This window comes from Hemiscyllium ocellatum, chromosome 44 (assembly GCF_020745735.1).
Source record: "Hemiscyllium ocellatum isolate sHemOce1 chromosome 44, sHemOce1.pat.X.cur, whole genome shotgun sequence".
Classification (NCBI taxonomy): Eukaryota; Metazoa; Chordata; class Chondrichthyes; order Orectolobiformes; family Hemiscylliidae; genus Hemiscyllium; species Hemiscyllium ocellatum.
Window position 1 is genome coordinate 10,942,795 of NC_083444.1, and position 13,025 is coordinate 10,955,819.

Here is a 13,025-nt window from a genome sequence, read left to right on the forward strand (position 1 = left end):
GGGCAACTTTTTCACACAGAGGGTGGTACGTGTATTGAATGAGCTGCCAGAGGAACTGGTGGAGGCTGGTACAATTGCAACATGTAAAAGGCATCTGGAAGGGTGCATGAATAGGAAGGGTTTGGAGGGATATGGGCCAAGTGCTGGCAAACACGGCAAGATTAATTTAGGATATCTGGCCGGTATGGACGAGCTGGACCAAAGGGTTTGCTTCCATGTTGTACAACTCTATAATGAGGGTTTCAGCCTGTGTAACCTTTCCAGGCAGTGAGTTCCAGAATCCACCATACTCTGGCTGAAAAAGAAAGTTTCCTCACGTTTCCTCCAAACCTCCTACCCCTGATCTTAATCCTTGCCTCCTTGTCATTGATCCCTGCCTCAAAGGGAAAAAGTTCCTGCCCTCCCGGCCCTATGTTGCCCCTCACGATTTTATCCACCTCAATTATCTCACCTCCACTCTGAGGAAAACAAGCCCGATCTGTCAAACCACACACATTGTGGTAGAGATAAATGGTCTTATTGTAGCCTTGGTGTCAACTTGGTATTAACTAGTCTAATCTCGTCACACCATTTTATTCTGGAAAATGGAAGTCAGCGTGACAACAGAGGTTAAGAGTCAATTAGAACACGCAACATGATCCCATTGAAACATTTTCAAATTGAAAAGTCGTCAGCTTAAACGATCACGTACATATCGTTTTTTTCGATGGGGTACGGAGAGGTGAATGTTTAACATGTTTTATTGATTAATTATGTTATTGTCCATTTTTATTTCCACAGTTGGGCTTAACTGCTCAGCAGGTTTCTGTGAAAATGGTGGCACATGTCAGGCGACAGTAAATGGACCGAAGTGTGTGTGTTCTCCATCCTTCACAGGAACACGCTGCGAGTGTACGTTGTTTTATTTTTATTTGCTGTCTCTTCAGATTCTGACCAAGTTAGATCAGGGGAAATTGGTTGCCCATGGCAGGGCGCATTATAGAGAAGGTGACTTAAGATAATGAGGCAGAATTTTGTAACACAGTGAGTTTGTTTTATGATGGGGATAGTGCCACTGGACAATAACCCAGAGGCCCAGATTAACGCTTGTGGGGACCTGGGTTCAAATCCCAGCACAGAATTTAAATTCAATTCAAAAAAATCCAGGATTTAGTCACAGGAATGTGGACCTGTAAAAACTCGTCTGGTTCATCAATGCCCTTTAGGGAGGGAAATCCACTGTCTGGCCTACATATGACTCTAGACAGCTGTGATGTGGCTCACCATTAACTGCCCTCTGAAATGGCTAAGCAAATCACTCAGCTTCAAGGGCAATTGAGGAGGAGGCAACAAATGGTGAAACAACAAAGGCATGTGCTGCTTGAAAGTGTGAGTCAAATTCAATAGGAACATTCAACAGAGTGGTGAGATAGAAGGGGAGAAAAATTTGCATGGCCTCAGAGAAAGAACAGACAGAAGTGGGAATTTCTTTAAAATTCATTTGTGCGTTGCTGGCTGACCAGGATTTATTGCCCTGTGTCTCTAATTGCCCCTTGCTGGTGAGCTGCATTCTTGAACTACTGCAGTCACCTGCTGTGGGTTGACCCAGAATGCCCTTAAGGAAGAAGTTCCAGGATTTTGACCTAGCAACAGTGAAAGAATGGTCAATATATTTCCAGGTGAGTGGCTCAGAGGGGAACCTGAGGGTGGTGGTGTTCCTATAATGGGTAATGAGAACAATGGGATAAAGAGCCAGCAGTCCGACATGAGGGGACAAATGGCCTCAGGGCAAATCTGCGGATACGCCATCTTGTGACGTGTTGGAAATACTGTCTGTCAGCTTACAGTATGATAACACGTGGTCATCTTCCTGAGTTAATCACATCGTCCCTGGTTAATTCACCGTGTCTGACCTGCACGGGTGAAATGTGTGCTTCGTTTATCTCCACTCTTTTTAAAGTCAATGGTATAGAGAGAGGTGGGGAACCTTTTCCTGTTGGGAAGCCACATTACGTTAGTTGTAATCTAATAAGGCCGCATCCAAGAATCATCAATTACATATTCTTCAAATTTCTTTAAAGAAATGCAGTCTTTAAAGAGGGAGGCCATCTGGCGTGTTCTGTGGTGGAACTGGCCCTCCTGGGAGCAGATGAGGCAGAGGCGGAGGAATTGGGAATGCTTCTAAGTTCTAGACACTACCTGTCCAGGGTCAAACATAGAGTCACACGGCAGGGAAACAGACCCTACAGTCCAACCAGTCCATGCCAACCATAATCCCAAACTAAACTAGATCCCCTCCCCTTTATTTTGAATCCAGTTCTCTCTAATCTTGATCTCTGATTCTTGATTTGCCCAGGATGGGAAAATTCCCCTCAGAATCTTAAACTGTCACAGGTACACGTCTAAATCCCCCATATGTAATCCTCTACAGCACAGAAAAAGCCTATCGTGTCTTTGCCAGTCAAAACCAACCAGCTAACTATTCTGATCCCATTTTCCAGCCCTTGGCATCTCAAGTGCATACCTAAATACCTCCTAAATGACATGGTTAGGGTAAATAGGCAGGGTCTTTTCCTTGGAGTGGGGGAATGCAACACTACAGGGCATATGTTTAAGTTGAGAGGAAAGATATAACAGGGACCTATGGGGCAACCTTTTCACCCAGAGGGTGAATGGAATGAGCTGCCAGAGGAAGTAGTGGAGGCTGGTACAATTGCAACATGTAAAAGGCATCTGGAAGGGTGCATGAATAGGAAGGGTTGAAAGAGATACGGGCCAAGTGCTGGCAAACACGGCAAGATTAATTTAGGATATCTGGCCGGTATGGACGAGTTGGACCAAAGGGTTTGCTTCCATGTTGTACAACTCTATAATGAGGGTTTCAGCATGTGTAACCCAGGCACTGAGTTCCAGAATCCACCATACTCTGGCTGAAATAGAAAGTTTCCTCATGTTTCCTCCAAACCTCCTACCCCTGATCTTAATCCTTGCCTCCTTGTCATTGATCCCTGCCTCAAAGGGAAAAAGTTCCTGCCCTCCCGGCCCTATGTTGCCCCTCACGATTTTATCCACCTCAATTATCTCACCTCCACTCTGAGGAAAACAAGCCCGATCTGTCAAACCACACACATTGTGGTAGAGATAAATGGTCTTATTGTAGCCTTGGTGTCAACTTGGTATTAACTAGTCTAATCTCGTCACATCTTTTTATTCTGGAAAATGGAAGTCAGCGTGACAACAGAGGTTAAGGGTCAATTAGAACACGCAACATGATCCCATTGAAACATTTTCAAATTGAAAAGTCGTCAGCTTAAACGATCACGTACATATCGTTTTTTTTCGATGGGGTATGGAGAGGTGAATGTTTAACATGTTTTATTGATTAATTATGTTATTGTCCATTTTTATTTCCACAGTTGGGCTTAACTGCCCGGATGATTTCTGTGAAAATGGTGGCACATGTCAGGCGACAGTAAATGGACCGAAGTGTATGTGTTCTCCATCCTTCACAGGAACACACTGCGAGTGTACGTTGTTTTATTTTTATTTGCTGTCTCTTCAGATTCTGACCAAGTTAGATCAGGGGAAACTGGTTGCCCATGGCAGGGCGCATTATAGAGAAGATGACTTAAGATAATGAGGCAGAATTTTGTAACACAGTAAGTTTGTTTTATGATGGGGATAGTGCCACTGGACAATAACCCAGAGGCCCAGATTAACGCTTGTGGGGACCTGTGTTCAAATCCCAGCACAGAATTTAAATTCAATTCAAAAAAATCCAGGATTTGAAAATTAGTCACAAGAATGAGGACTTGTAAAAACTCGTCTGGTTCATCAATGCCCTTTAGGGAGGGAAATCCACTGTCTGGCCTACATATGACTCTAGACAGCTGTGATGTGGCTCACCATTAACTGCCCTCTGAAATGGCTAAGCAAATCACTCAGCTTCAAGGGCAATTGAGGAGGAGGCAACAAATGGTGAAACAACAAAGGCATGTGCTGCTTGAAAGTGTGAGTCAAATTCAATAGGAACATTCAACAGAGTGGTGAGATAGAAGGGGAGAAAAATTTGCATGGCCTCAGAGAAAGAACAGACAGAAGTGGGAATTTCTTTAAAATTCATTTGTGCGTTGCTGGCTGACCAGGATTTATTGCCCTGTGTCCCTAATTGCCCCTTGCTGGTGAGCTGCATTCTTGAACCACTGCAGTCACCTGCTGTGGGTTGACCCAGAATGCCCTTAAGGAAGAAGTTCCAGTATTTTGACCTAGCTACAGTGAAAGAATGGTCAATATATTTCCAGGTGAGTGGCTCAGAGGGGAACCTGAGGGTGGTGGTGTTCCTATAATGGGTAATGAGAACAATGGGATAAAGAGCCAGCAGTCCGACATGAGGGGACAAATGGCCTCAGGGCAGATCTGCGGAAACGCCATCTTGTGAAGTGTTGGAAATACTGTCTGGTCATCTTACAGTATGATAACACGCGGTCATCTTCCTGAGTTAATCACATCGTCCCTGGTTAATTCACCATGTCTGACCTGCATGGGTGAAATGTGTGCTTCGTTTGTCTCCACTCTTTTTAAAGTCAATGGTATAGAGCAGAGGTAGGGAACCTTTTCCTGTTGGGAGGCCACATTATGTTAGTTGTAATCTAATAAGGCCGCATCCAAGAATCATCAATTATATATTCTTCAAAATTCACATTTTTTTTTAATTGTGGCGGTCAGTCTGTGAGGATTATTTTGTTGAATTTTCTTTTACTCTCTGGCATTTTAAATACATTCATTTTTAAGATTAAAATAAAAATAATAAAGGACGAAAAAAACATTAATAAAAGATTTGTTCTGCAAAATTTGGATTCAGTCAAAAGGCCACACACAATGGCCTGAAGGCCGCAGGTCCCCCAACCCCTGCTTTAGATAATCCCTGGTATGGTTTGTGTACCTGAAAAAATCATAAGGCTGCAGTAAACCTAAAATTCATTTCTGGGTGTGACATTGGTATCACTAGTACCTGAGGAGCCCTCCTATCACAGAGGGCCTGTACCGTGCTGGTGGACCCCACATGCTCCTTCGTCACAGAGACTGGAGTGTTGGTTTCTAAGCTAACTGTCCGATTCCCTCCTCAGATGGTACGTGTGCATCAAGCCCCTGCAAGAACGGAGGCACTTGCATCCAGTATGAAGACAAATATGAGTGCTCATGTCCTGCTTTGTATGATGGTGACTTATGTGAAGGTAAGGGCTTGGTGTGCCATTTTTAAAACATTGAGTATCTTCATAGAATCGAGAAAAGGCTTAACTCCACCTCACGATTGAGTCTCAGTGATTGAGTGACTAGATCAGAACAAAGAATCATGTCAGCATGGATGGGTTAGATACAAAATTCTAGACGTGCTAGACTTGGTTTTCTTACCAACAAGTCCACACTGACCCTCCAACGAGTATCCCACCCTGACCATTCCATTTTCCCTACCCTACCCACCCCTGAACACTGTAAGGGCAACTTAACATGGCCAATTCACCCTAACCTGCACATTTTTGGATTGTGGGTGGAAACCCACACAGACAAAGGGAGAACGTGTAAACTCCACACAGACGATCACCTGAGGCTGGAATCGAACCCAGGTCCCTGGTGCTTTGAGGCAGCAGTGCTAACCACTGAGCCACTCATACCTCAAGACGATCAAGCTTGTTTCTTTCCCTCTGTAAATGCCAACTCACCAAAACCTCAAGTGTTCCCTCACCCAAGGGCACCAGTACCTTTCCCAGGCCCCATGCTCACTGACCCAGTTCAGTTCCAGTCCAGGAACATGTCATATTTGAAATCCTTGTCCATGCTTTGATGTCCCTCCCTATCTTATTCCTGCCCCATAATTGTCTCAGTAGCCTCCTCCAGCCTTATTGCTCCATACCCTTCTGACTGTCATCTCCTGAGCACCCCCAGTGAGTGTCCACTTGTGCTCAGTCCTACTGACTGAATGCACCTTAGGCTAGAGATACAGGCTGTGGTGAGGCGTGGTGGCACAGTGGTTCCTCACAGCACCAGGGACCCGGGTTCGATCCCACCTTCAGGTAACTGTCTGTGTGGAATCTGCAAATCTCCCCTGTGCGGGTTTCCTCCCACAGTCCAAAGATGGGCAGGGTGGGGTGGATTGGCCTTGCTACGTTGCCTGCAATGTCCAGGATGTGTGGGCTCGATGTATTAGCCATGGGAAGTGCAGGGTCATGTGGATGGGATGGGCTGCTCTTTACAAGGTCGGTGCAGACTCAATGGGCTGAATGGCCTGCTCCCTGCACTGCAGGGATTCAATGATGGTTTTGGGAAAAGGAACCAAATTAATTGAGATTTAGAGAGGGAAGGATTCTATTCTCTTGTAAAACGACCAAGGGGTGACCTAATAGAAATCTTTAAAAGTGATGATGAGTTTTACTCATGTACAGATAGAGAGAATGTTGGGGAGAGCAGAATTGTCAGTATGGGAGAGTTCACAGGAAAACAATCAGGAATTCAGGGAAAATCTCCCCACCCAGAGAGCTGTTGTCAGATCTACCTAAAAATGTAGAAAGGTGTAAGAAGCCCAAGAGGCGAAAGTGAGGACTGCAGATGCTGGAGATCAGAGTCTGGAATAGAGTGGTGCAGGAGGCTATTTTCCCTGGAGTGTCGGAGGCTGAGGGGTGACCTTATACAGGTTTATAAAATCATGAGGGTCATGGATAGGTTGAATAGACAAGGTCTTTTCCCCAGCGTAGAGGAATCTAAAGCTAGAGGGCATAAGTTTAATGTGAGATGGGAAAGATTTAAAAGGGCTGAAAATTGATGAAGGGCTTATGCTCGAAACGTCGAATTCCCTATTCCTGAGATGCTGCCTGGCCTGCTGTGCTTTAACCAGCAACACATTTTCAGCTGTGATCTCCAGCATCTGCAGACCTCATTTTTTACTCGAAGATTTAAAAGGGACCTAACTGGGCAACTTTTTTCACACAGAGGGTGATACGTGTATGGAATGAGCTGCCAGAGGCTGTGGTGGAGGCTGGTACAATGACAACATTTCAAAGGCATCTGAATGGGTGCATGCATAGGAAGGGCCAAATGCTGGCGAATGGGACTAGATTAATTTTGGAGATTTGATCGGCATGGACAAGTCGGGCCGGAGGGTCTGTTTCCGTGCTGTATGACTCTAAGCACCTGAATGTCAGAATGTGAATGGTGGGGACCACTGGGTTGAATTCAGTAGTATATTTGTTTTTAATGGGAAGCTGGACAAGCCGATCTGAAGCAGGAAAGAGAGTTAATTAAGATGGTAGAGAAAAGATGGTGAGGCTCAGCATGGCCTGAATGACGCATAGGTACTTTGTCACTTCTGCAGTCCAAAATATTCTTTGCACAATAGGCAATGCAATTAACGAATCCATCCGATGAAATCTTTATAGGACAGCTGGCCACAGTGGTGGAGGAGACTTTGGGTTTGCACCGAGCTCCAATGGACTTATTTATAGGACTTAATCATTTATCTGTGTCATCTGGCTTACGTTATTCAGTAGGGAGCTGCGACATGTGGTGGTAACAGAACCTATCAGTCCTTGCAGCTCAGGGACACAAGGACAGCAGCCATAGGCAAGGACAGCTCGCTGATTGACAACAGGATCCCTTTTAACTCTCGTAGCTGCCACAGATTTACACTGTGACTGTTCTCAGAAGTATTCCATTGCGGTATTCCGAACCTGAAATTCCAGGCTCCGTAAACATTCAGTGCTCCTCAGTGCTGACAGCTTTTATTTGGTCTCTTCTTAGATGTCACCGATGTCATCATTGTCGCGGTAGTGGTGGTTGCTGTGGTCCTTCTCATTGTAGGGGCAGTGCTGATTTACTTCTGCTGCTGCAGGTACGTAGTCACAACCTTACTGACCCCAGAATAAAATGATCCAGTCTGACACTCACATTCAGTCCTGAGACGTTTGTTCTGAGGAGTTGAACGCTTGCAGCTTTGGTGTTGAGGGGCCCCCAACATTACCTCAGCAATGGATTCAGACCACTCTATGGGTTACCCTCAGTTACATCCCAGGATTACCAAGCAGTTACAGCCCACAAGGAGACCATTTGGCCCTTCAGGGGCTATCACTGGCTCTCCGAACTAGCAACGCATTTAATGCCATTCTTCTTGTCTTCTCCCTGTAACCCTACACATTCTGTCTTTTTAAATAATTAGCTGAAAGCCTTGATAGAGTCTACCTCTACCACACCCTCAGGTTAGTGCATTCCAGATCCCAACCACTCACTAGATAAAGAGGTTACTCCTCATGTGTCCAATTGCTTCGTTTGTCAAAGATTTTCAACCTGCACCTCCCATTCATTAGTAACTTCTACATAATTTTGCAAATGTATAGTTTCTTACAGTCTCCCGTACACAAACTGAAGAACCAGTTTTCAATGGACAGATTCTTGAACCGTATCGTTGTCTGGACTGTTAATAATCTGCCACAAATTTTGTTAAAAAGGGTTTATTGGAGGATGGAGTTATTCTCAACTAACTCCTCTGCTTCACCCATTCTTAAGACATAGTTTAGCCTCTGCACACTCTGTCTTTCCCAGATCAAGACAGAGATAATCTGTGGAGTACCTCCAATGTAGAATGGTCCCAAAAGGTAGCAATGTTTCTAATCTGCTTCAGCGTAACACTGAGTGTGTTTATTTTCCAAACAGGAATAGAGGATCAAAGGGAAGTGATACAATGAGTGACATTAGCTCCTTCAGCAGCGACATCGATTTGAATGCAATAATTCGGCAAATCGAAGTTAATGAACGTCACGGTGGCATATCAAATCCACGTTTCAACTACTAACCCACCGGGACTGAACTGCAAATTCATTCGAAATTGAACATTTTAAGCACATTAAGTTATATCCGGCGCGAATTATTGAAAATGTTGTTTGTTATCGTTTACCTACCTATGGCATATCATACGGGTTCTTGCAATTAGAACAACATCATAAGTTTCCTTAATTTAAATTATAAAATGATAAGTAGCAGTGTGTGAGTCTGAATGTGTGTTCTAGGTTCATGCTGAGGTGCAGATGGCACTTAGGGAGTCAGAGATGTACCACACGTGAACAGATCCTCCTGTCCAGCTCGTCCATGCTGACCAGATATTTGATATTAGCAATTTATAAAGTGATTGTCGCCATTTGAAAACTAGCTCTGAAGACCTTTAAAACCTCTATTTCAACAAAAGTAGCAAGCACTTGGCACACTACTGTTAACTCAGATTCATATCATACTTTAGCCAAGGTATGCCAATCTGAGAGAGCTCAGGGATCCCTGACTAATGATGGCATTTTGCAAGAGTGCCTGTACACATCCAAACTGCCCTTCCTTGCCACCCCCCCACCCCACCATCGCAGTGGGTGCACTCTAAAGATCAGAGGCACAACTTCCTCAGGAGTGAAATTGGGATTGCACTTCCATGAACACACACAAGAATCTGGGATGAATTTGGAGTTGGGTTGCAAGTCAACCATGACCTCACTGAATGGTAGATATGGCTGCAGGAACTGAATGGACTCTATGTGACATCTCTCACAGATCATCCCACTGTCGACAAATGCGCAAATAAATCCAGTTGAATTCTCTGGTTTGTTTGTTTGCATCTTTGGACCCAAGTGTAACTGATGAAGGGCTCCTGCCCGAAACGTTAATTTTCCTGCTCCTTTGATGCTGACTGACCTGCTGTGCTTTCCCAGCACCACTCTAATCTTGACTGTAATCACTGCCTGTTTTGTTGATGCTGAATCAATACAATCTTTGCATTTCAGCCTGTGTCATCTTTCAATTCAGTCAGTGGCGCAACTGAAGTGGAACTTTCAGGTTTAGGTTTTAGATTTTACTGTCACACGTACTCAAGTACAGGAGTACAGTGAAAAGTGTATAATGTCGCCAATACTTGGCGCCATTTTAGGTACAAAGGTACTCTGATACGAAAACACTTAGTAGTAAAAGAAACAAAGTTTTAAAAGTTAAGCTTTATCTTCATAAAATAAGTAGAAAAATAAAGAAATACAATAATAGTTGACATTAAAGTCCTTCTCAATATAAGCTAGAAAAATAAAGTTCAAAGTTCAACAGTCTTTGATGAGTCCTCTGCTTAGCTGGCTCTCCAGAATTGCTGAAAGACAGAAGAATTGTTCCACGTTGCATTGGGGCACATCATCAAAACATCAGAACTGGGCACACAAACAGCATGTCCCTTCCTCTGTGATCCTATTCCCTGAGATTTGAGCACGTAGCCCCAGGGTGATGGTTGAGGTGCCAGTGCTGAGATACGTTTCCCAATTCGTGGGTCATGACCCCAATCGGGCTCGTGAGACAGGATCCTGGGATCATAGGCTGCAGGTAAAGCAATGGCCGCCATGATCTCTAGGAGCCAAGCAGCTCTTTAAAATCTCCATTTGTGCCCCGACCGATAGGCACAAGCCTAATGGAGTGCTTTATCAGGTCTGACAACAAAAGGTGTGAGAATTGATAGAAATCCATTTTCATCAACCTGTCCAGCACGGTAATTCAAAGCCTTTCCTCCTATCACCCCCAACTCCATACCAGCGATGCCATTCCACCCACCACCCCCCCCAATCCCTCTTCCCAAAGTTTCACTCTGGGGTCACTTGAAGTCATAGAGTCGCGCAGCACAGAAACAGACCCTCCGGTCCATTGTCCATGTTCCCAAACTAAACTAGGAGATGGTGAGGACTGCAGCTGCTGGACGTCAGAGTCGATAAAATGTGGAGCTGGAAAGGCACAGCAGGTCAGGCAGCGTCGGAGCAGCAGGAAAGTCACTGTTTCGGGTCAGATCCCTTCATCCACTTTTTATCATTCCAAACTAAACTAGTCTCACGTGCCTGTGTTGGGCTTTTATCCCTCCAAACCTTTATTATTCACATACTTGTCCAAATGACGTTTAAGTTGTAACTATACCCACATCCACCACTTCCTCTGGCAGTTCATTCCACACAGAAACCACTCTGTATAAAAAAAGTTGCCCTGCGTCTTCCTCCTCTCACCTTTAAAAAATATACCCCCTTGTCTTGAACTCCACCCCTTTAGGTGGAAAAAAAACCTTTGCAGTTCATCTTATCTATGTCCCTCATGATTTTATAAAGGTCACCCCTCAACCTTCTATTGTCCAGTGAAAAAAGTCCCAGCCCATCCTGCCTCTCCTTATAACTTAAGCCCCGCAGTTCTGGCAACATCCTGGTAAATCGTTTCTGATCCCTCTCCAATTTAATAGTATCCCTCCTATCATAGACCGACCAGAACTGGAAACAGCTATCCAAATGTAGCTTCACCAACATCCTGTACAATCTCAACATGACATCCCAACTCCTCTGGGCAATGGTCTGAGTAACAAAGACAAATGTGCGAAATGCCGACTTAACCACAGCATGGAAATGGATCCTTCCGTCCAACTCAACCATGCCAACCTGTGATGCAACAGTCAAAGAACTATGTACCTAAACCCCTAGGTCTCTCTCTGTTGGAGAACACTACCCAGGGCCCCACCACTTGTCGTACAAATCCTGCCTTTGTTCACTTTACCAAAATGCAATATCTTGCATTTATCCAAATTAAACTCCATTTGCCACTCCTCAGCCCATTGGCTCCACTGGTCAAGATCGCTTTGTAATCTTAACCTTCTTCACTGTTGACTATACCACCAATTTTGGTGTCATCTGCAAAGTTATTAACCATTTCTCTTCAATTCACATCCAAATCATTTACATAATTGACAAACAACAGTGGACCCAGCTCCGTCAGAGGCATTAAAATGGGGCCACATCAGGAAATGGGGTGGACTGGGGGGGCAGGGTGTGTGATAATGACTGTGCTGGGCAGATGGAACATTAAACCGTGGACTTCATCTGCTCTCTTATAGAGTCATAGAGATATACAGCACGGATCCTTCCGTCCAACTCATCCATGCCAACCAGATATCCCAACGCAATCTAGCCCCGATTTGGAGATGCCGGTGTTGGACTGGGGTGTACAAAGTTAAAAATCACACAACACCAGGTTATAATCCAACAGGTTTCAATCTAGCCCCATTTGCCAGCACTTGTCTGGTATCCCTCTAAACCCTTCCTATTCACATACCCATCCAGATGGCTTTTAAATGATGTAATTGTACCAGCCTCCACCACTTCCTCTGGCAGTTCATTCCATACACACACCACCCTCTGCTTGAAAATGTTGCCCCTTAGATCTCTTTTATATCTTACCCCCTCACCCTAAACCTACATCCTCTAGTTCTGGAAACCCCAACCTTGGGAAAAGACCTTGTCCATTTATCCTCATGATTTTATAAACCTTCATAAGGTCACACCTCAGCCTATGACACTCCAGGGAAAACAGCCCTAGCCTATTCAGCCTCTTCTTATAGCTCAAATCCTCCAAACTTGGCAACATCCTTGTAAATCTTTTCTAAACCCTTTCAAGTTTCACAACATCCTTCCGATAGGAAGTCAGAATTGCACACAATATTCCAACAGTGGCCTAACTAATGTCCTGTACAGCCGCAACATGACCTCCCAACTCCTGTACTCAATACTCTAACCAATAAAGGAAAGCATACCAAACAACATCTTCGCTATCCTATCTACCTGCGACTCCACTTTCAAGGAGCTATGAACCTCCACTCCAAGGTCTCTTTGTTCAGCAACACTCCCCAGGACCTTACCATTAAATGTACAAGTCCTGCTCTGATTTGCTTTCCCAAAATACAGCATCTCGCATTTATCCAAATTAAAGTCCATCTGCCACTCCTCAGCCCATTGGCCCATCTGATCAAGATTTCATTGTACTCCGAGGTAACCTTCTTCGCTGTCCACTACACCTCCAATTTTGTTGTCATATGCAAACTTACTAACTATACCTCCTACGTTCACATCCAAATCATTTAGAGAAATGATGAAAAGTAGTGGACCCAGCACTGATCTGGTGGCACTCCACTGGTCACAGGCCTCCAGTCTGAAAAGCAACCCTCCACCCACCACCACCAC

The 13,025-nt window shown here is 44.6% G+C and overlaps 1 protein-coding gene across 1 annotated transcript in view; it reads left to right on the forward strand.

Moving 5' to 3' along the window:
- Window positions 1–8,818, forward strand: part of LOC132835219 (zonadhesin-like) — a 140,998-nt gene extending 132,180 nt beyond the window's left edge. The window contains exons 51-55 of the mRNA XM_060854582.1: window positions 781–891; window positions 3,396–3,506; window positions 5,106–5,213; window positions 7,771–7,861; window positions 8,680–8,818. Of these exons, the coding sequence (XP_060710565.1) occupies window positions 781–891; window positions 3,396–3,506; window positions 5,106–5,213; window positions 7,771–7,861; window positions 8,680–8,818 (560 nt within the window). The remainder of the gene's footprint in view (window positions 1–780; window positions 892–3,395; window positions 3,507–5,105; window positions 5,214–7,770; window positions 7,862–8,679) is intronic.
- Window positions 8,819–13,025: the final 4,207 nt, after the last annotated feature.